Source organism: Hemitrygon akajei, chromosome 3, assembly GCF_048418815.1.
Source record: "Hemitrygon akajei chromosome 3, sHemAka1.3, whole genome shotgun sequence".
Lineage (NCBI taxonomy): Eukaryota > Metazoa > Chordata > Chondrichthyes > Myliobatiformes > Dasyatidae > Hemitrygon > Hemitrygon akajei.
The window spans coordinates 1,473,127-1,493,191 of record NC_133126.1 but is presented as its reverse complement, the minus strand read 5'-3'; the positions used below and the strand labels follow the sequence as shown (position 1 = coordinate 1,493,191).

The 20,065-nt window shown below is 44.5% G+C and overlaps 1 protein-coding gene across 4 annotated transcripts in view; it reads left to right on the top strand.

Annotated features, from left to right (window-relative positions):
* Positions 1-20,065, top strand: part of flvcr2a (FLVCR choline and putative heme transporter 2a) — a 230,772-nt gene that overhangs the window by 150,748 nt on the left and 59,959 nt on the right. For all 4 annotated transcript variants that reach the window (XM_073039134.1, XM_073039132.1, XM_073039131.1 and 1 more), the window contains exon 6: positions 9,731-9,841. In XM_073039134.1, coding sequence (XP_072895235.1) covers positions 9,731-9,841 — 111 coding nt within the window. The remainder of the gene's footprint in view (positions 1-9,730; positions 9,842-20,065) is intronic.

Genomic DNA, 20,065 nt, shown 5'->3' with positions numbered 1-20,065 from the left:
AAAAGTGGTAGAGGCAGATACAATAGGGTATTTTAAGAGACTCTTAGATAGGTGCATGGAGCTTAGAAAATTAGAGGACTATGCAGTAGGGAAATTCTAGGCAGCTTCTAGAGTAGTTCACATGGTTGGCACAACATTGTGGGCCGAAGGGCCTGTAATGTGCTGTAGATTTCTATACTTCTAAGGGTTTGGGTAGGTTAGGAGAATGGGAAAATTTGCAGATGGAATATAGTGTAGCGTAGTGTAGGGTCATGCACTTTAGTGAATGGGACAGAATTCAGAAACTGGAGGTGCAGTACTCCCTAAAGGTTGGAAGTTGCATCAGTTGTAAGGAAAACAAACACAATGTTAGCATTCAATTCAAAAGGACTAAAATATAAAAGCAAAGCTGTAATACTGAGACGTGTAAGGCTTTGGAGTATTGTGAGCCATTTTGGGCCCCCATGTTAAGGAAGGATATGCTGGAATTGGAGAGGGTCCAGAAGAGGTTTACAGAACAATCCCTGGAATGAAAGATTAAGATATAAGGAGTGCTTGTTGGCTCTGCTCTTGAACTCACTGGAGTGTAGAATGACAATTGGAGATCTGGCCATGTTGACATATTAGAGAATGGAGGGCTGTGGATCTGAGGTAGAGGAGGGTTAAGGCCTGAGCCATGTTGAATAGTAACTAAGACTGAGAGGCCATGAACTGTATTCCTCTTGTTCTTTTGTGTGACATTGCTCTCTCACTGATTACAGTGATCACAGGCAGTTGAGGCCTAATATCATGAGCAGTAACTTCGTTAGTCGTAGTTCAAGATCTGAGAACATCTGTAACATCACCAAACACCCATGTGATTGGGTTTACTTTAAATGGCTGTAGTAGCTGTCTGCTATTTTTTCTTCTAGGTGAGACTACAGTACAGGAAAAGCATTGTTCCCATTCCAACAATGTTATACATTCTGATATCTTTTTGTTGTCCCTCACATTGAGTAGTTATACACCAGTTAGACCAGTAATCAACAACTCTTGCAATGCCATTTCTTGCTTAACTGTATTTAAAGGATTCAACCAGAAATTTGACAATGAAAAAGGTCAAAAACATGATTGCTATGCAGTATTAAACAGTATGTTTTGTATGCTGTTCACAAATACATACTTATTCCTTATAAAACGTGTAAAGTCTTATAGCTGCTCTTCCTGCCTTTATAACCCACTTCTAGCTTCTAGTGTGTGTGCTTTTGTTCCGACATACATGCTGAGGGTTATTCACACCTGGTTCTGCTGCAGCTGGATCATCCTCTGCAGCTATTCAATCATGAACAGAACTCTACGATTCTTGACACTCTCACACTTCTGCCCAATAAATTTTACTGCCTCTGGTGATGTACTGCACACTGAGAGACCAAACGCATATATGTACACCCTTGAAATGTAAAATGCAGCGTGGTCAATTTTATCCTTTGATTTATAAGGTTAAGTAAATCAGGAAAATTACACACTTCCAAAATATACCCTGTAATAGCTTCACCTTGGCATTCTCCCTCTAAGTTTATTGTCCTATGCACAAGTATGTTTATGCACAGGTACAAGGAAAAATGGCAGCAGCATCTCAGGCATAGCAGCAGCATTCACAAGAAAAACAGAAACTGAACTTGTGCAGTTTTTACAGGGATCTCCATTTTAATGCAAAGCAATCAAAGTGGATAGCATACCTCAGTCCCTTCCCCTCATTCCCTTATAGTAGTCTCCTTTAAGGGAGGGTACATTTGCCATGGATGCAATGAGGAGATATCTCGTTTTGTTACAGGGAAGATATGGGCATGGGTAGAGGAACGGCTGTCAGGCAGGAGGCAGCAAGTGGGAATAAAAGGGGTAAAAACACAAAATGCTGGCAGAACTCAGCAGGCCAGACAGCATCTATGGGAGGAGGTAGTGACAACGTTTCGGGCCAAAACCCTTCATCAGGAGTTGACGACGTTTCGGGCCGAAACCCTTCATCAGGGAATAAAAGGGGCCTTTTTTGGTTGGCTGCCAGTGACTAGTGATGTTCCTTAGGGGTCAGTATAGGGACTGCTACTTTTCACATTGTTTGTCAGTGATTTGGATAATGGAATTGATGGCTTTGTGGCAAAGTTTGTGGATGATATGAAGATAGCTGGAGAGGTAGGTAGTGTTGAGGAAGCAATATCAAAGAAGATACTAAAAGCTTTTTTAAGTATATAGAGGGTAAAAGAGAGTCAAGGGTAGATATAGGACCAATAGAAAATGACGCTGGAAATATTGTAATAAGAGATGCAGAGGTGGCAGAAGAACTGAATGCGTAATTTGCATCAATCTTCACAGTGGAAGAGGTCTGCAGTATACCGGACATTCAAGACGTCAGGGAAGTGAAGTTTGTGCAGTGAAAATTACGACTGAGAAGGTGCTTGGGAAGCTTAATGGTCTGAGTGTGGATAAATCTCCTGAACCTGATGGAATGCATCCTCGGGTTCTGAAGTAGCTGGAGAGATTGCAGAGGCATTAGCAGTGATCTTTCAAGAATTGATAGATTCTGGAATTGTACCAGATTACTGGAAAGTTGCAAATGTTACTTTGCTATTTAAGAAGGGTAGGAGACAGCAGAAACAAAACTAATGACCTGTTAGCCTGACATCAGTGGTTGGGAAGAAGTTGGAATCGATTGTTAGGGTTGAGATTATGGAGTACCTGGAGGCACATGACAAGATAGACCAAAGCCAGCATGGTTTCCTGAAAGGAAAATCCTGCCTGACTAACCTACTGCAATTCTTTGAAGAAATTATAAGCAGGGTGGACACAGGAGATGAAGTAGACGCAATGTACTTGGATTTTCAAGAAGGCCTTTGACAAAGTGCCACACATGAGGATGCTTAGCAAGATAAGAGCCCATGGAATTACAGGGGAGTTACTACCATGGGTGGAGCATTGGCTGGTCAGCAGAAAACAGAGTGGGAGTAAAAGGATCCTATTCTGGCTAGCTGCCGGTTACCAGTGGAGTTCCACAGGGGCCGGTGTTGGGATGGCTGCTTTTTACTATGTATGGCAATGATTTGGATGACGATATTAATGGTATTATTTGTGGCTAAATTTGCTGATGATACAAGGATAGGTGGAGGAGCAGGTAGTGTTGAGGAAAGAGGGCCTGCAGAGTGACTTAGATGGGGAATGGGCAAAGAAGTGGCAAATGAAATACAATGTTGGAAAGTATATGGTCATGCACTTCGGTGGAAGAAATAAACAGGCAGACTATTACTTAGATGGGGAGAGAATTCAAAATGCAGAGATGCAAGGGGACTTTGGAGTCCTTGTGCAAGATACCCTAAAGGTTAACCTCCAGATTGAGTCGGTGGTGAAGAAGGCGAAGGCAATGTTGGTATTCATTTCTGAATAGAAATATAAGAATATAAGAGCAGGGATGTGATGTTGCAGCTCTATAAGGCAAACTCGTGAGACCACACTTGGGAGTATTGAGTGCAATTTTGGGCTCCTTATTTTAGAAAGGATATACTGACATTGGAGAGGGTTCAGAGAAGATTCACAAGAATGATTCCAGTAATGAAAGGGTCACCATATGAGGAACGTCTGGCAGCTCTTGAGCTGTATTCCCTGGAGATCAGGAGAATGAGGGGCGATCTCATAGAAACATTCCAAATGTTAAAAAGCCTAAATGGCAAAGTTATTTCCCATGGTAGGAGATTCTAGGATAAGAGGGCACAACTTCAGAATTGAAGGACATCCTTTTAGAACTGAGATACAGAGAAATTTCTTTAGTCAGAGGGTGGTAAATTTGTGGAATTTTTTGCCACAAGCAACTGTGGAGGCCAAGTCATTGGGTGTATCTAGAGATAGATAAGTTCTTAATTAGCCAGGGCGTCAAAGGGTATGGGTTGAAAGCAGGAGAGTGGGGATGACTGGAAGAATTGGATCAGCCCATGATTGAATGGCAGTGCAGACTCGATGGGCCAAATAGCCTGCTTCTGCTCCTATAACTTATGGTCTTATGATAGCAGCAGGACTTAGACAAATTGGAAGAATGAGCAAAGAAATGGCAGATGGGAAATGTATGATAATGCAATAATGCATTTTGGTAAAAGGAACAATAGTGCGGATGATTATCTAAATGGGGAGAAGGTTCAAACATCAGAGGTGCAGAGGGACTTAGGAGTCCTTGTGCATGACTCCCAGAAGGTTTATATACAGGTTGAGTCTGCGGTAAAGAAGGAAAATTCAATGATGGCATTTATTTCAAGGGGAATAGAATATAAAAGCAAGGAGAGAATGCTGAGCCTTTATAAGACACTAGTCAGGCCGCTCTTGGAGTACTGTCAACAGTTTTGGGCCCCATACCTTAGAGACCAGAGGAGGTTCACAAGGATGGGATTGAAGGGGTTAACATGTGGTGAGCTTTTGGCATCTTTGGGCGTCACTGTAATTTAGAAGAATGCTTGGGGAACTGATCGAAAGCTACCGAAAGTTGAAAAGATTAGATGGGGTGGATGTGGAGAGAATGTTTCCTATTGGGGGGGGGTATCCAGAACTAGAGGGTACAACCTCAGAATTGAGAGGCAACCCTTTAGAACAGAGATAAAGAGGAATCTTTTTAGCCAGAGGGCAGTGAACCAGTGGAATGCTCTGCCGTAGACTGTGGTGGAGGCCAAGTTTGTGGGTATATTTAAGGCAGAAGTTGATAGTTTCCTGATCAGTTAGGGCATCAAAGCATATGGCAAGAAGGCAGGTGAATGTGGTTGAGTGGGGTCTGGGATCAGCCATGATGGTATGCAGAGCAGATTTGACGGGCTGAATGGCCTAGTGCTGCTCCTATTGTCATGTTTTTATGAGAGGAGACAGAAAACTTTCATCATCTTGTTTCATGCTGCTGTTCAATAATATCAACACTGCTCTCTTATCTCACCCTTGCTTTCCTGGGTAACCCAAAATATCCTTTGATTACCTTAATATATAAATAATTATCTTAATATATAAATAACTATTGATTATACTCAGTACCTGAGTCTCCACAGTACCCTTGGATAAAGAATTATGAAGGGACACGCCCCTCCAGGTGAAGACATTTCTTCTTATCTCTGATCCCTTATTCTGAGACTGTGACCCTGCTTCTTCAGCCTAGAGAATCTATTCTGTCTAGTTCCAGCTGAATTTTGACAATTGGTGACATCTTCCTTTAATCATCTAAACTCAAGTATTCAGGCCCAGTCTGTTTCATCTCTCTGTGACAAGCCTGCCATTGCAGGAAATTTCTTCTTGGTTTGGAGATCAGATAGATACCAGTGTTCCAGGTCTGGTCTCGGCAGGACATCTCACACTAGCAGCAGCATACCTTCATCTTTACGACTGAAATAAAAGAGAACCCTGCCTGTCACTTCCCAGTTGTGCTGTCCCTGTATAGCTTGTAAGTGATTTTTGTAAAAGAACACACAGATCCCATTAATTTCAATAGTTTTATGTCTCACCATTTAAAATATATTCTTTCTTTCTATTTTTCCCAAAATGGATGACTTTACAACTTTCTCCGGATTTTATTCCATCTGCTCAGGCGTTGCCTATCATGATAGCCATCTGTATTTCCCAAAGCCTCTGTATTTACCTCACAGCTGGCACTCCCACCAGCTTTATACCATGAAAGTCTGAAGACATTACAGAGAGGGAATATTATGTTAATGTTCTGGAGTTTGTACAATGAGAAGTTATGATTTTGGCAAGACGAGTTGCTGAAGGGTATTGACAGGTTAGTTCCTGAGATGTTGTGAGAGATTCTGGAACCAGGAGTCATGTTTTGAGAACAAGGAGTCAGCCTTTTAAGATGATGCAGAGTAATCTCTACTCAAGAGATGTGAATCCTAGAATTCTCTGTCCCAGAGAGTGTCGTAGTTCACTGTTTAGGGATGAACATAATCCCTATCCAAAATAATCCTCAGCAGAGTAGAATTGAGGTGAAGATCAGTGGTGGTTGTATCAGTGATGGAGCAGGATTGAGAGGCAAGGCCCAACCTTCTTTCTCCTGGTCCTCAGATATGTTACATGAAGATGTAAAAGGTATCTCAGTATGATGGGCATTGTATAATCAGGATATTGCGGACAATCCTTAAACTGAAAACTCACTATTTCCTTGAAGAAATTTATTTTGATGTAACGCTTTAAAATTTTAGAGCCACACCCAGGTGATGCTGAACAGTGCTGAAAGGGTTTATCAGTTTAGAAGTTGCCTTCAGCAATCAAATTTGTTACTCTGCAATACTCTCTGGACAACATCTGTTAATGCAAGTTCCAGCAATCGTTCAGTTTCAGGGATACAGAGGTAGTAAATGAGAAGGGGAGTATACAGGTCAGTTCTAATTCTGGAATTATTTCTGCTCCGCCGTTCCACAGGTGCCAGCAGGTCTCATCTCCAGGCATGAGGCAGGCTTGAATTGTCGGCCGGCTTTAACTGAGAGGCACATCAGAGACATCAGCTTGATTCAGGGATGGGTAGACACTTCCCACTCCAGCTCCAACGCTGATGAGCCCAGATATACTGAGGCTAATGTACCTACAGATGACTCGCCACAGACTGGATTTGGACCTTCTCCCTTGGTCTTGGCTCAGTGTCACGTATGACAAGATCAGCTGTCAGCAAATCACATCAGATCCCCCTTGGATTTTAACCCCTGTTTTTGGAGCCCTTCAACTCACTGCTGGGATTTAAAGGGGTCTGATCTTTCATTTAGATGCACAGAATTTAAAATGTGTTGCCTTGATACACTCATTAGGTCAGTGTGATGGGAACTTTTCATTCATTGGATGCTCCACATATGATGACACTATACAAAATTAGACTTTTATTTTGTGGATTGTAATGGAATGGAAGTTAATTTACTAAGTTGTGGCAAAGCTTCTTACACAGTTGTGTGGCTGGATGTGTCTCACTAATGCTTAGCTCTCTGAGTGTGGTATGCATTCACCTACTTAACAGCACTCTTAACTGACACCAATGTAACTGATGGATGCAGAGTGCATTCTGGATGTGGTGGAACATGACTGACCATTGCTGGATCTAGCTGGGGTGGGTAGAATCCCTGTTGTGAGTACTGTAAAGTAGAGCAGACTAACAACTACCTCACAGGCTAGGCTGCTGGCTAGCTTGCTAAGATGAAGCAGCCCACCATATCTTTCCCTTCTTTGATCTCCTTTGCCCCTTTCCCAGCTCCATTCTGGAGTTTTTTAAGGATGTAACTATGAAAATGGACAAGGGAGAGCCAGTGGATGTAGTGTACCTGGACTTCCAGAAAGCTTTTGATAAAGTCCCACATTGGAGATTAGTGGGCAAAATTATGGCACATGGTATTGGGGGAAGAGTACTGACATGGATTGAAAATTGGCTGGCTGACAGGAAACAAAGAGTAGTGATTAACGGGTCCCTTTCGGAATGGCAGGCTGTGACCAGTAGGGTACCGCAAGGTTCGGTGCTGGGACTGCAGCTGTTTACAATATACATTAATGATTTAGATGAAGGGATTAAAAGTAACATTAGCAAATTTGCTGATGACACAAAGCTGGGTGGCAGTGTGAAATGTCAGGAGGATGTTATGAGAATGCAGGGTGACTTGGACAGGTTGGGTGAGTGGGCAAATGTATGGCAGATGCAGTTTAATGTGGATAAATGTGAGGTTATCCACTTTGGTGGCAAGAACAGGAAAGTAGATTACTATCTAAATGGAGTCAAGTTAGGAAAAGGGGAAGTACAACGAGATCTAGGTGTTCTTGTACATCAGTCAATGAAAGCAAGCATGCAGGTACAGCAAGCAGTGAAGAAAGCTAATGGCATGCTGGCTTTTATAACAAGTGGAATTGAGTATAGGAGTAAAGAGGTCCTTCTGAAGCTGTACAGGGCCCTGGTGAGACCACACCTGGAGTATTGTGTGCAGTTTTGGTCTCCAAATTTGAGGAAGGACATTCTTGCTATTGAGGGAGTGCAGCGTAGGTTCACAAGGTTAATTCCCAGGATGGCGGGACTGTCATATGTTGAAAGATTGGAGCAACTGGGCTTGTATACACTGGAATTTAGTAGGATGAGAGGGGATCTGATTGAAACATATAAGATTATTAAGGGATTGGACACACTGGAGGCAGGAAGCATGTTCCCACTGATGGGTGAGTCCAGAACTAGAGGCCACAGTTTAAGAATAAGGGGTAGGCCATTTAGAACAGAGATGTGGAAAAACTTTTTCACCCAGAGAGTGGTGCATATGTGGAATGCTCTGCTCCAGAAGGCAGTGGAGGCCAAGTCTCTGGATCCATTCAAGAGAGAGTTAGATAGAGCTCTTATAGATAGCAGGGTCAAGGGATATGGGGAGAGGGCAGGAATGGGGTACTGATTGTGTATGATCAGCCATGATCACAGTGAATGGCGGTGCTGGCTAGAAGTGCCAAATGGCCTACTCCTGCACCTACTGTCTATTGTCTATTGTTCTTTGGCCGAGAGGGGGTGGGCAGGCAGGCCTCCCGCACTTGGGCCTCTGCAGTGCTTCTTGTGGTTAATTGGTATAGTGGAAGTCCCATCTCTGGGACTCAGTATAACAGAGATTATTCTTTCTCATTAGAACAGTTCCATCCACTTTGTAACTGGGTGCTAGGAGAACCACAAGAGCAGCCTGAGCTGACTTCCTCCGATTTTCCCTCCTCTCTATTCGGTGCCCTTGCCTTTCGTGATTCACTTGAGGTCAGGAACTCAGTGTGTGGAGAATTGCAACGCATGAACCTGCATCGCACTGCTCCAAGGACAGCACGTTGGTACATTGCCAGACTGCCTAATGGCTTAGTGTAACACAGCATTGCGCCTCTGCTACTAATAACCTGATCAGAGCTTTCTTTCTAGAAGCTGAGTTTGAAGACCTTGGTCTCTGTTTGCAAGGGCTAGATACTAAACGCAGGTATTTATTGCTCTGTGCTACCATGCGCTGTTAGGCTGCATGCGATCAGAGTGCAAGGAGCAGGCCTTTGTGTGTTGGACTGTCTGTGTCAGAGGAAAGTGCTTTTAACTGTTGTGAACAAGAGAAAATCTGCAGATGCTGGAAATCCAAGCAACACACACAAAATGCTGCAGGAACTCAGCACGCCAGGCGGCATCTATGGAAAAAAGTACAGCTGACATTTCTAACCGAGACCCTTCGGCAGGACTGCTTCAGTCCTGCCGAAGGTCTCGGCCCAAAACGTTGACTATGTTTTTCCGTAGATGCTGCCTGGCCTGCTGAGTTCCTCCAGCATTTTGTGTGTATTGCTTTAACTATTGTGTGTGGTTTAGAAAGGTTTGTATTACAAATGTCATGCTAGGATGTTTGCTTTAATGTTTCTTCATGAAAGTGAATGTGAAAGCCCCCTGACAAAGGGAGGCAACCCCGGGGAATTACCATCACTGATGAACGATTACCAAAGGGTTCTTCAATTGGAGATTATATGTGACAACAATGTAGCTGATGATTTGGCTCAATGTTTCTCTACATCTGCTTTAAACCTGTGTGGAGTGGGAGGTTTACAGGAGCTCTGTTATTAAAGGTGCTCCATGCAGACACCGCTAAAAGCACAGCTGGGCAGTGGGTGTGTACCATCAGAGATGGCCCTTTCCTATCGAAGACCACAGTTGTTCACCTGTGGTTAATGCTCTTTTGCTAACAGTGGTTAGTTACTGCAATAACAACCCTCTAAAGTTGCTCCTTCTCTCTTCCTTTCTCAGACAGACCACATTGGTTGTTTACTTCTTATCCTTCGCAGGGATGGTGGTCTTCACATTCACACTTGACTTGGGTTACCTCTGGGTTGTCTTCCTGACTGCTGGGCTGCTTGGGTAAGTAACCTCTTGAGATGTGCTGTAGATGTTTACAGGAGGATCATTTACAGGAGTGTCAAGGTGGAAGGGTGTGTTGAAAGGACTTTTAAGAAGTATGCAGGATGCTTTCTGACTAGACATGGTAATATATGTAAAATGGGAAGTTAACCTAGCTCCCTTTCAAGACAAGAGAACTGATATTGAGCAGAAAAATTAATTATTTCTTGTCTTTACTGAAGAAGACACAGAAAACATCACAAAAATAATGTATGAGAAGGGACTGGATGTCAACATAACTAAAAAAATGAGTCATGGTGAAAATAAGAGTTTGAAAGGTGACAACGCCCAAGAACTGATTTGGAGGCAGGTCTGATACGGGATGGTCAGCATGGCTTTGTGTGTGGAAAGTCATGTCGAACAAATCTCAGGGAGTTCTTCAAGGAGTTAATCAAGACAATAAATGAAGGAAAAGGCAGTGGATGTAATCTATATTGACTTTAGATAGGCAGGCTAGTGTCAAAAGTTGCATCACTCAGATCCAGGGGAGACAGAGGATTGAGGATTGGATTCAGGTTCAATGCTAGGAAGAAGAGGGTGATGATCAAGGAATCCAACACTTGGCCTTCACATGTGGCCTCGCTACTAAGCCTGACGGAACCATTTCTACTGAGAGAAGGTTACTGGTGCCTTAAAACCAATCACATCGGACAGATGGATTTGGCAGCTCACCTTGGAGAAGAAAATCTCTGATCTCAAACTTCCACTGCCGTGTGGCTATACCCACTCATGGTAAATGCTTCAGGAGTAAATCCTGAAGAAATAGTAGGCAGGATTGACAAAGGAAAGTCAGTGTGGCTACTGTTTATTTAGATTTTCAGAAGGCCTTTGACAAGATGCTGCACATGAGGCTGCTTAACAAGATAAGAGTCCAGGGTATTACAGAGAAGATACCAGCATGGATAGAAGATTGGCTGATTGGCAGGAGGAAGAGTGCGAATAAAGGGAGCCTTTTCTGGTTGGCTGTCGGTGACTAGTGGCATGCTGCAGGGGTTGGTGTTGGGACTACTTTTCGCATTATATGTCAATTATTCTCTTAAGCACACCAGCCAGCTGTTCCGCACATACTTTGAGGATGCGCCCTGGGATGCTGTCCAGCCCAGTTGCCTTGCAGTTGTTGACATGTTGGAATGTTCTACGTACCTCGGCCTCTGAGATTCCAAGGTGTGGGTCTCGTCGGCGGTTCTCCTCGGGGGTTCAGTTCTATCAACCTCAAATTGAGTGTAAAAGACATTTAGCTTGTCCAGGAACAAGGCAGCAGTGTTGGCTGTACTGCTGTGTTTCCTCTTGAAGTCTGTGATGGTGTGCAGTCAATAGACAGTAGGTGTAGGAGTAGGCCATTCGGCCCTTCTAGCCAGCACCGCCATTCACTGTGATCATGGCTGATCATACACAATCAGTACCCCGTTCCTGCCCTCTCCCCATATCCCTTGACCCCGCCATCTATAAGAGCTCTATCTAACTCTCTCTTGAATGGATCCAGAGACCTGGCCTCCACTGCCTTCTGGGGCAGAGCATTCCACATATCCACCACTCTCTGGGTGAAAAAGTTTTTCCACATCTCTGTTCTAAATGGCCTACCCCTTATTCTTAAACTGTGGCCTCTGGTTCTGGATTCACCCATCAGCGGGAACATGCTTCCTGCCTCCAGTGTGTCCAATCCCTTAATAATCTTATATGTTTCAATCAGATCCCCTCTCATCCTTCTAAATTCCAGTGTATACATGCCCAGTCGCTCCAATCTTTCAACATATGACAGTCCCGCCATTCCGGGAATTAACCTTGTGAACCTACGCTGCACTCCCTCAATAGCAAGAATGTTCTTCCTCAAATTTGGAGACCAAAACTGCACACAATACTCCAGGTGGGGTCTCACCAGGACCTCTTTACTCCTATACTCAGTTCCTCTTGTTATAAAAGCCAGCATGCCATTGCTTTCTTCACTGCCTGTTGTACCTGCATGCTTACTTTCATTGACTGATGTACAAGAACACCTAGATCTCATTGTACTTCCCCTTTTCCTAACTTGACTCCATTTAGATAGTAATCTGCCTTCCTGTTCTTGTCACCAAAGTGGATAACCTCACATTTATCCACATTAAACTGCATCTGCCATACATTTGCCCACTCACCCAACCTGTCCAAGTCACCCTGCATTCTCATAACATCCTCCTGACATTTCACACTGCCACCCAGCTTTGTGTCATCAGCAAATTTGCTAATGTTACTTTTAATCCCTTCATCTAAATCATTAATGTATATTGTAAACAGCTGCAGTCCCAGCACCGAACCTTGTAGTACCCCATTGGTCACAGCCTGCCATTCCGACAAGGACCCGTTAATCACTACTCTTTGTTTCCTGTCAGCCAGCCAATTTTCAATCCTCGTCAGTACTCTGCCCCCAGTACCATGTGCCCTAATTTTGCCCACTAATCTCCTATGTGGGACTTTATCAAAAGCTTTCTGGAAGTCCAGGTACACTACATCCACTGGCTCTCCCTTGTCCATTTTCATAGTTACATCCTCAAAAAACTCCAGAAGATCCTCCAAAATACTCCAGTCCTTGCCATATGCTGCATGTGTCATTGTCGCAGAGTTGTGACTGGATTTTGTCCTTGTGTAGCCATTTTACCTTGATGGCTCTACGCAAATCATAGTGGCATATCTTGAGTTACTGTTGGTCTCCAGAGGCAAAGGCTTTATCCCTTACACTGAAAGCAACACAGACTGAACTATTTATGCAAGGTTTCTGCTTTCGGTAGACCCGGACCAATTTTTGGGGAACAATGTCTTCAATGCACTTCTGAATGAAGCTTGTGACCACCTCCATATATTCGGAGATGTTCTCAGCTCAAAATACCTCCCAGGTGACGCTATCAAAGATCAGAATCAGGTTTATTATGACTGGATTAAATGATGTTAAATTTGTTTTGTGGCAGCAGTACAATGCAAAGGCACAGAATCACCATAAGTTACAAAAGAAACAATTAAAAAAGGAATGGTGAGGTAGTGTTCATAGGTTCATGGACTGTTATGAAACTTGATGGTGGAGGGGAAGAAGCTGTTTCTGAATCGAGTGTGGGTCCTCGGGCTCCTATATGCGATGGTCAGGGTGATGGATGCAGCTCTGTTGAGGCACCACCTACAGATCATAAAACACACTGTCCTTTTCCTTGGGAAAGGGTGCTAACAAAAAGAGGGCATAGTTTAAGAATAAAGGTGAGAGATTTAAAGGACATCAGGGGCAATTTTTTTTCACACAAAAAGTGGTGCCATTTGGAACAATTTACTGGTTGAGGTGGAAATATGAGAAACATTTAAAAGCATTTAGCTAAGTACATGAACAAGAAAAAGTCTGCAGATGCTAGAAATGCGAGCAACACACACAAAATCCTGGAGGAGCACAGCAGGCCAGGCAGCGTTTATGGAAAAGTGTACCGATGATGCTTCGGGCCGAGACCCTTCAGCAGTCGATTGAACTCTTTTCCATAGGTGCTGCCTGGCCTACTAAGTTCCTCCAGCATTTTGTCTGTGTTGCTTAGATAAGCACATGCATGGAAGAAGTTTAGAGGGCGTGAACTAAACACAGGCAGCTGGGACTAGTTCACTGAACACACAGTTAGCATGGAGGAGATGCACTAAAGGGCCTTATTCCATTGTGGATGACTGTGACTCCATGATAACTGAGTCCTTGGGTTTTAAGGAGATGAATTGTGGATGCACTAGTTGTCATCTCCCAAAACATGCCCAGTTTCCAGAACAGTTACCAGAGACTGAGTAAAACCATAAGACATAGGAGCAGAATTAGCCCATCTGGCCCATCAAATCTGCTCTGTTATTCAATCATGGCTGATCCTTTTTCACCCCCTCAAACCCATTCCCTGGCCTTATTCCCTAAACATTTGATGCCATGTCCAATCAAGAATCTATCAATCTCTGCCTTAAAAGAGCCAAACAACCTGGTCTCCACAGCTGCCCTAGCTAAAGAAATTAGATAGATAGATAGATACTTTATTCATCCCCATGGAGAAATTCAACTTTTTTTCCAATGTCTGTTTTAAATGGATGCCCCTCTATGCTGATGCTGTGCCCTCTTGTTCTAGGCTCCCCCACTATGGGAAACATTCTTTCCACATCTACTCTGTCTAGACTAGTGGTCGCCAACCTGTCAATCGCGATCAACTAGTCGATCTTTGAGACTTTCCCAGCTGATCTCGAAAAAAATGAAAAATAAATAGACAATTACTGTTGAGAGACTGTTTCCAGGTTGCGGGGTTTTAGTTCCATTCTTTCTGTCCAGTGTGCATGCGTATAGCTCTCCCGCACTACACAGTGTAATTCAGTGGTCCCCAACCACCGGGCCGTGAGGAAACGCTATGAGTCAGCTGCACATTTCCTCATTCCCTGTCACGCCCACTGTTGAACTTGAACCCACGCGAAGTCATCAGGCGACTAAACGCAGTGATACCCTCATGCCAGGGATCACCGGTTGCCCTCGGGCGGCCGGCAGGGAGTTCCGTCGCTACTGGCCTGGAGCGCTGCTTCTGAACCTGTTTAGCACACTGAATGTTCATGGGGAACCTGGTGCTAAAATATTCACAGACGACCTAATTTGGACTCAGCGTTTCGTAAGTATCAGAGCAGCTACCTCACTGCGATCTACTGAAACAAACATTTGTCGGCCGATAGATCCTACAAGGGGGGCGGGCGGGCACTCTGTCGCACTTCCCGCTCGGTCGGCCGCACTCTCCGAACTGTGATCACTGCGGCCCCGGCACAGGGACCTCTGGCCCTGACACTGTCCTCTCACCCCACTCACAACCAGCCGTACCTGGCCAAGGCATCTGGCAGCAGGCGGGCAGAAGGCTGAGTTCAGGCCCGGAGGCTGCCTAATGAGGCAATGTCTCAAAACTGCTTCAGTACCGAGTCCAAGCACCCAGCACTTAAAGACGAACCCGCTGAGTTTACTCAGTGGAAAAAACGTGAGCAAGCGGGACAGAAGCCGAGAGCCACGAAAACTAGAATAGACTGGACATAAGGAACCTGCTTCGAGTATTGCTGTATTCCAGTCATGTTTAACACACCCCCCACCCCGCGCCCCCGTCAGCCGGTCCACAAGAATATTATCAATATTAAACCGGTCCGTGGTGCAAAAACAAAGGGTGGGTATCCCCGGTGTTTATATATTATTTCTACTTACGGGTTGCGGGGTTTTACTTCCGGTCTTTTCTGCCCTGGTGCGCATGCGTGTAACTAATTGATGTGAGGTCGATCTTGCCTTTTACTAAGGCTGAGGTAGGAGATCTTGGGCTTAAAAAGGTTGGTGACCACTAGTCTAGACAATGCTGTGCCGAATGTGTACTTTAGAAATTACCTGGGGTTACCCAGAGCCCACTATTTTTCCAAGCTCCATGTACCTATTCAGGAGTCTCTAAAAAGAAACTATCATATCTGCCTCCACCACAGTCGCCAGCAGCTCATTCCATGCACTCACCACTCTCTGTGTAAAAAAACCTTAAAACCAGCCATCTCCTCTGTACCTACTTCCAAGCACCTTAAAACTGTGCCCTCTTGTGTTGGCCATTTTAGCCCTGGGAAAAAGTCTCTGACTATCTACATGATCAATGCCCCTCATCATCTATCAGGTCACCTCTCATCCTCCGCTACCCCAAGGTGAAAAGGCCGACTTCACTCAACCTATTCTCATTAGGCATGCTCACCAATCCAGACAACATCCTTGTAAATCTCCTCTGCACCCTTTCTATAGTTTCCACATCCTTCCTGTAGTGAGGCGACCAGAACTGAGCACAGTACTCCAAGTGGGGTCTGACCAGGGTCCTATATTACTATAACATTACTTCTTGGCTCTTAATCTCAATCACACGATTGATGAAGGCCAATGCACCATATGCCTTCTTAACCAAAGTCAACCTGCGCAGCAGCTTCAAGTATTATATGGACTCAGACACCAAGATCCCTCTGATCCTCCACACTGCCAAGTATCTTACCATTAATACCAGATTCTGCCATCATACTTGACCTACCAAACTGAACCACTTCACACTTATTCGGGTTGAACTCCATCTGCCACTTCTCAGCCCAGTTTTGCAACCTATCAATGTCTCGCTGTAACCACTGACAGCCCTCTACACTGTCCACAACACCCCCAACCTTTGCGTCATCTGCAAATTTACGAACCCATCCCTCCACTTCCTCATCCAGAGCATTTATAAAAATCACAAAAAGAAGGGGTCCCAGAACAGATCCCTAAGGCACACCACTGCTCACTGACCTCCATGCAGAATATGACCCGTCTACAACCATTCTTTGCCTTCTGTGGGCAAGCCATTTCTGGATCCACAAAGCAATGTCCCCCTGGATCCCATGCCTCCTTACTTTCTCAATAAGCCTTGCATGGGGTACCTTATCAAATGCCTTGCTGAAATCCATATACACTACATCTACTAGTCTACCTTCATCGACGTGTTTAGTCACATCTTCAAAAAATTCAATTAGGCTCGTAAGGCATGACCTGCCTTTGACATAGCTATGCTGACTATTCCTAATCATATAATGCTTCTCCAAATGTTCATAAATCCTGCCTCTTAGAATCTTTTCCGTCAACTTACCAACCACTGAATTAAGACTCACTGGTCTATAATTCCCTGGGCTAACTCTACTCCCTTTCTTGAATAAGGGAACAGCATCCGCAACCCTCCAATCCTCCGGAACCTCCCTCGTCCCCATTGATGATGCAAAGATCATTGCCAGAGGCTCAGCAATGTCCTCCCTCGCCCCCACAGTAGCCTGGGGTACATCCCCTCCGGTCCCTGTGACTTATCCAACTTGATGCTTTTCAAATGCTCCAGCACATTCTCTTTCTTAATTTCTACATGCTCAAGCTTTTCAGTCCACTGTAAGTCATCCCTACAATCACCAAGATCCTTTTCCGTAGTGAATACTGAAGCAAAGTACTCATTAAGTACTTCTGCTATCTCTTCCTGTTCCATACACTCTTTTCCACTGTCTCACTTGATAGGTCCTGGTCTCTTACGTCTTATCCTCTTGCTCTTCACATACTTGTAGTGTGCCTTGGGGTTTCCTGAATCCTGTCTGCCAAGGCCTTCTCATGGCCCCTTCTGGCTCTAATTTCTTTCTTAAGCTCCTTCCTGCTAGCCTTATAATCTTCTAGATCTCTATCATTACCCAGTTTTTTGAACCTTTCGTAAGCTCTTCTTGTCTTCTTGACTAGATTTACAACAGCCTTTGTACACCACGGTTCCTGTACCCTACCATCCTTTTGCTGGCTCATTGGAACGTACCTGTGCAGAAGTCCACACAAATATCCCCTGAACATTTGCCACATTTCTTCCATATATTTTCTTGAGAACATCTGTTCCCAATTTATGCTTCCAAGTTCCTGCCTGATAGCCCCATATTTCCCCTTACTCCAATTAAACGCTTTCCTAACTTGTCTGTTCCTATTCCTTTCCAGTGCTATAGTAAAGCAGTTAGAATTGTGATCACTATTTCCAAAATGCTCTCCAACTGAGAGATCTGGCACCTGACCAGTTTCATTTCCCAATACCAGATCAAGTGTTGCCTCTCCTCTTCTAGGCTTATCTACATATTGTGTCAAAAACCTTCCTGAACACACCTAACAAACTCCACCCCATCTAAACCCCTCGCTCTAGGGACATGCCAATTGATATTTGGGAAATTAAAATCTCCCACCACGACAACCCTGTTATTATTACATCTTTCCAGAATCTGCCCCCCTATCTGCTCCTCAATGTCCCTGTTACTATTGGGTGGTCTATAAAAAACACCCACAGTTACTGACCCCTTCCTGTTCCTAACTTCCACACACAGAGACTCTGTAGACAACCCCTCCATGTCTTCCTCCTTTTCTGCAGCTGTGACACTATCTCTGATCAATAGTGCCACACCCCCACCTCTTTTGCCTCCCTCCCTGTCCTTTCTGAAACATCTAAAGCCCGGTACTCTAAATAACCATTCCTGCCCCTGAGCCATCCAAATCTCTGTAATGGCCACAACATCATAGCTCCAAATACTGATCACGCTCTAAGCTCATTCGCTTTGTTCATAATACTCCTTGTATTAAAATAGACACATCTCAAACTATCAGTCTGAGTGCATCTCTTCTCTATCACCTGCGAATCCTCCATCTCACTCTGTCTCCAAGCTTTCTCTATTTGTGAGCCAACTGCCCCTTTCTCCATCAATGCAGTTTGGTTCCCACCCCCCCAGCAATCCTAGTTTAAACTCTCCCCAGTAGCCTTAGCAAACCTCCCCGCCAGGATATTGGTCCCCCTGGGATTCAAGTGCAACTGTCCTTTTTGTACAGGTCACACCTGCCCCAAAAGAGATCCCAATGATCCAGAAATCTGAATCCCTACCCCTTGCTCCAATCCGTCAGCCGTGCATTTATCCTCCACCTCATTCTACTCACTGTCGCATGGCTCAGGCCGTATTCCCCGAGATTACTACCTTTGTGGTCCTGCTTCTCAACTTCCTTCCTAACTCCCTGTAGTCTGCTTTCAGGACCTCCTCCCTTTTCCTACCTATGTCATTGGTACCAATATATACCACGACCTCTGGTTGTACTCCTTCCCACTTCAGGATATCGTGGACGTGATCAGAAACATCCTGGACCCTGGCATCTTTACATTAAGCTACCTAATAATATCTGGGTTATTACACAACACCTATTCTAACATGGTGTTTCCCTGAGTAGGCTCAAGCACATGCTGCTCTAAAAAGCCACCTCATAGGCATACAACAAATTCCCTCTCTTGTGATCCAACACCAACCTGATTTTCCCGCTCCCCTTGCATATTGAAATTCCACATTATAATTGTGTCATTACCTTCTTACATTCATTTTCCTGCTCCCTTTGCAATCTCAGCTCCACATCTGGGCTACTATTTGGGGCCCATATAATTCCCATATGGTTTTTTAACCCTTGCAGTTCCTAACCGACAAAGATTCAACATTCTTTGACCCTCTGCCACCTCTATCTAAAGATGTAATTCCATTTCTTACCAGCAGAGCCACACCACCGCCTTTGCCTTCCTGCCTCTCCTTTTGATAGAAAGCATATCCTTCAGTGATAAGCTCCCAACCTTTGATGTTCAGCCTCAACGTCATAACAACCGATCTCTAATTGTGCCACGAGTTTGTCCACCTTTTTCCGAATGCTACACATATTTAAATACAGTAACTTTGGTCCTGCATACTTCACCCTTTTGAATTTTGCTCGTATGATATAATTTAACTGTTTGCTCTGTTTTCATTTGTACCCAATATTTGGCTTGTCCTTCCTTACATTTATGTTACACCCATCAACTACATTCTCAGTTCTATCATACTGGTTCCCATTGCCCCTGCAATATGAGTTTAAACCACTCCCAACAGCTCTAGTGTACCTGCCCACAAGAACATTGATCCCCTTCTGATTCAAGTGCAACCCGACCCATTTGTACAGGTCCCACCTGCCCCAAAAGATATCCCAATTATCCAGAAATCTGAATCCCTGCCTCCAGCTCCATTTCTTCAGTCACTCATTTATCTGCCATCTCATTCTATTCCTATCCTCACTGTCACTTGGCACAGACAGCAATCCTGAGATTACTACCCTTGAGGTCCTGCTTCTCAGCTTACTTCCTAACCACTGTATTCTTTTTTCACAACCTCTTCCCTCTTCTATGTCATTGGTACCAATATGCACCACAACTTCTGGCTGCTCACCCTTCCTTTTCAGGATATTGTAGACATGTCCAAAAACATTGCGGACCCTGGCACCTGGGAGGCAAACTACCATCTGTGTTTCCTTTTTGCATCCACAGAATTGCCTGTCTGTCCCCCTGACTATAGAGTCCCCTATTACTGGTGCCATCCTCTTCAGTTCCCTACACCCTTCTGAGCCACAGGCCCAGACTCAGTGCCAGAGGCATGGCTGCTGTTGCTTCCCGCCCCCCCCCCCCCACCCCCAGCAGTACTCAAAATGGAGTACTTATTATTGAGGAGTACAGCCACAGGGGTGTTCTCCACTGTCCGACCTTTTCCCTTCTCTCCCCTGACAGTCACCCATTTATCTGCCTCCTGTAGCATTGGGCTGACTACTCTCCTGTAGCTCCTGTCTATCACTGCTTCACCTTCCCT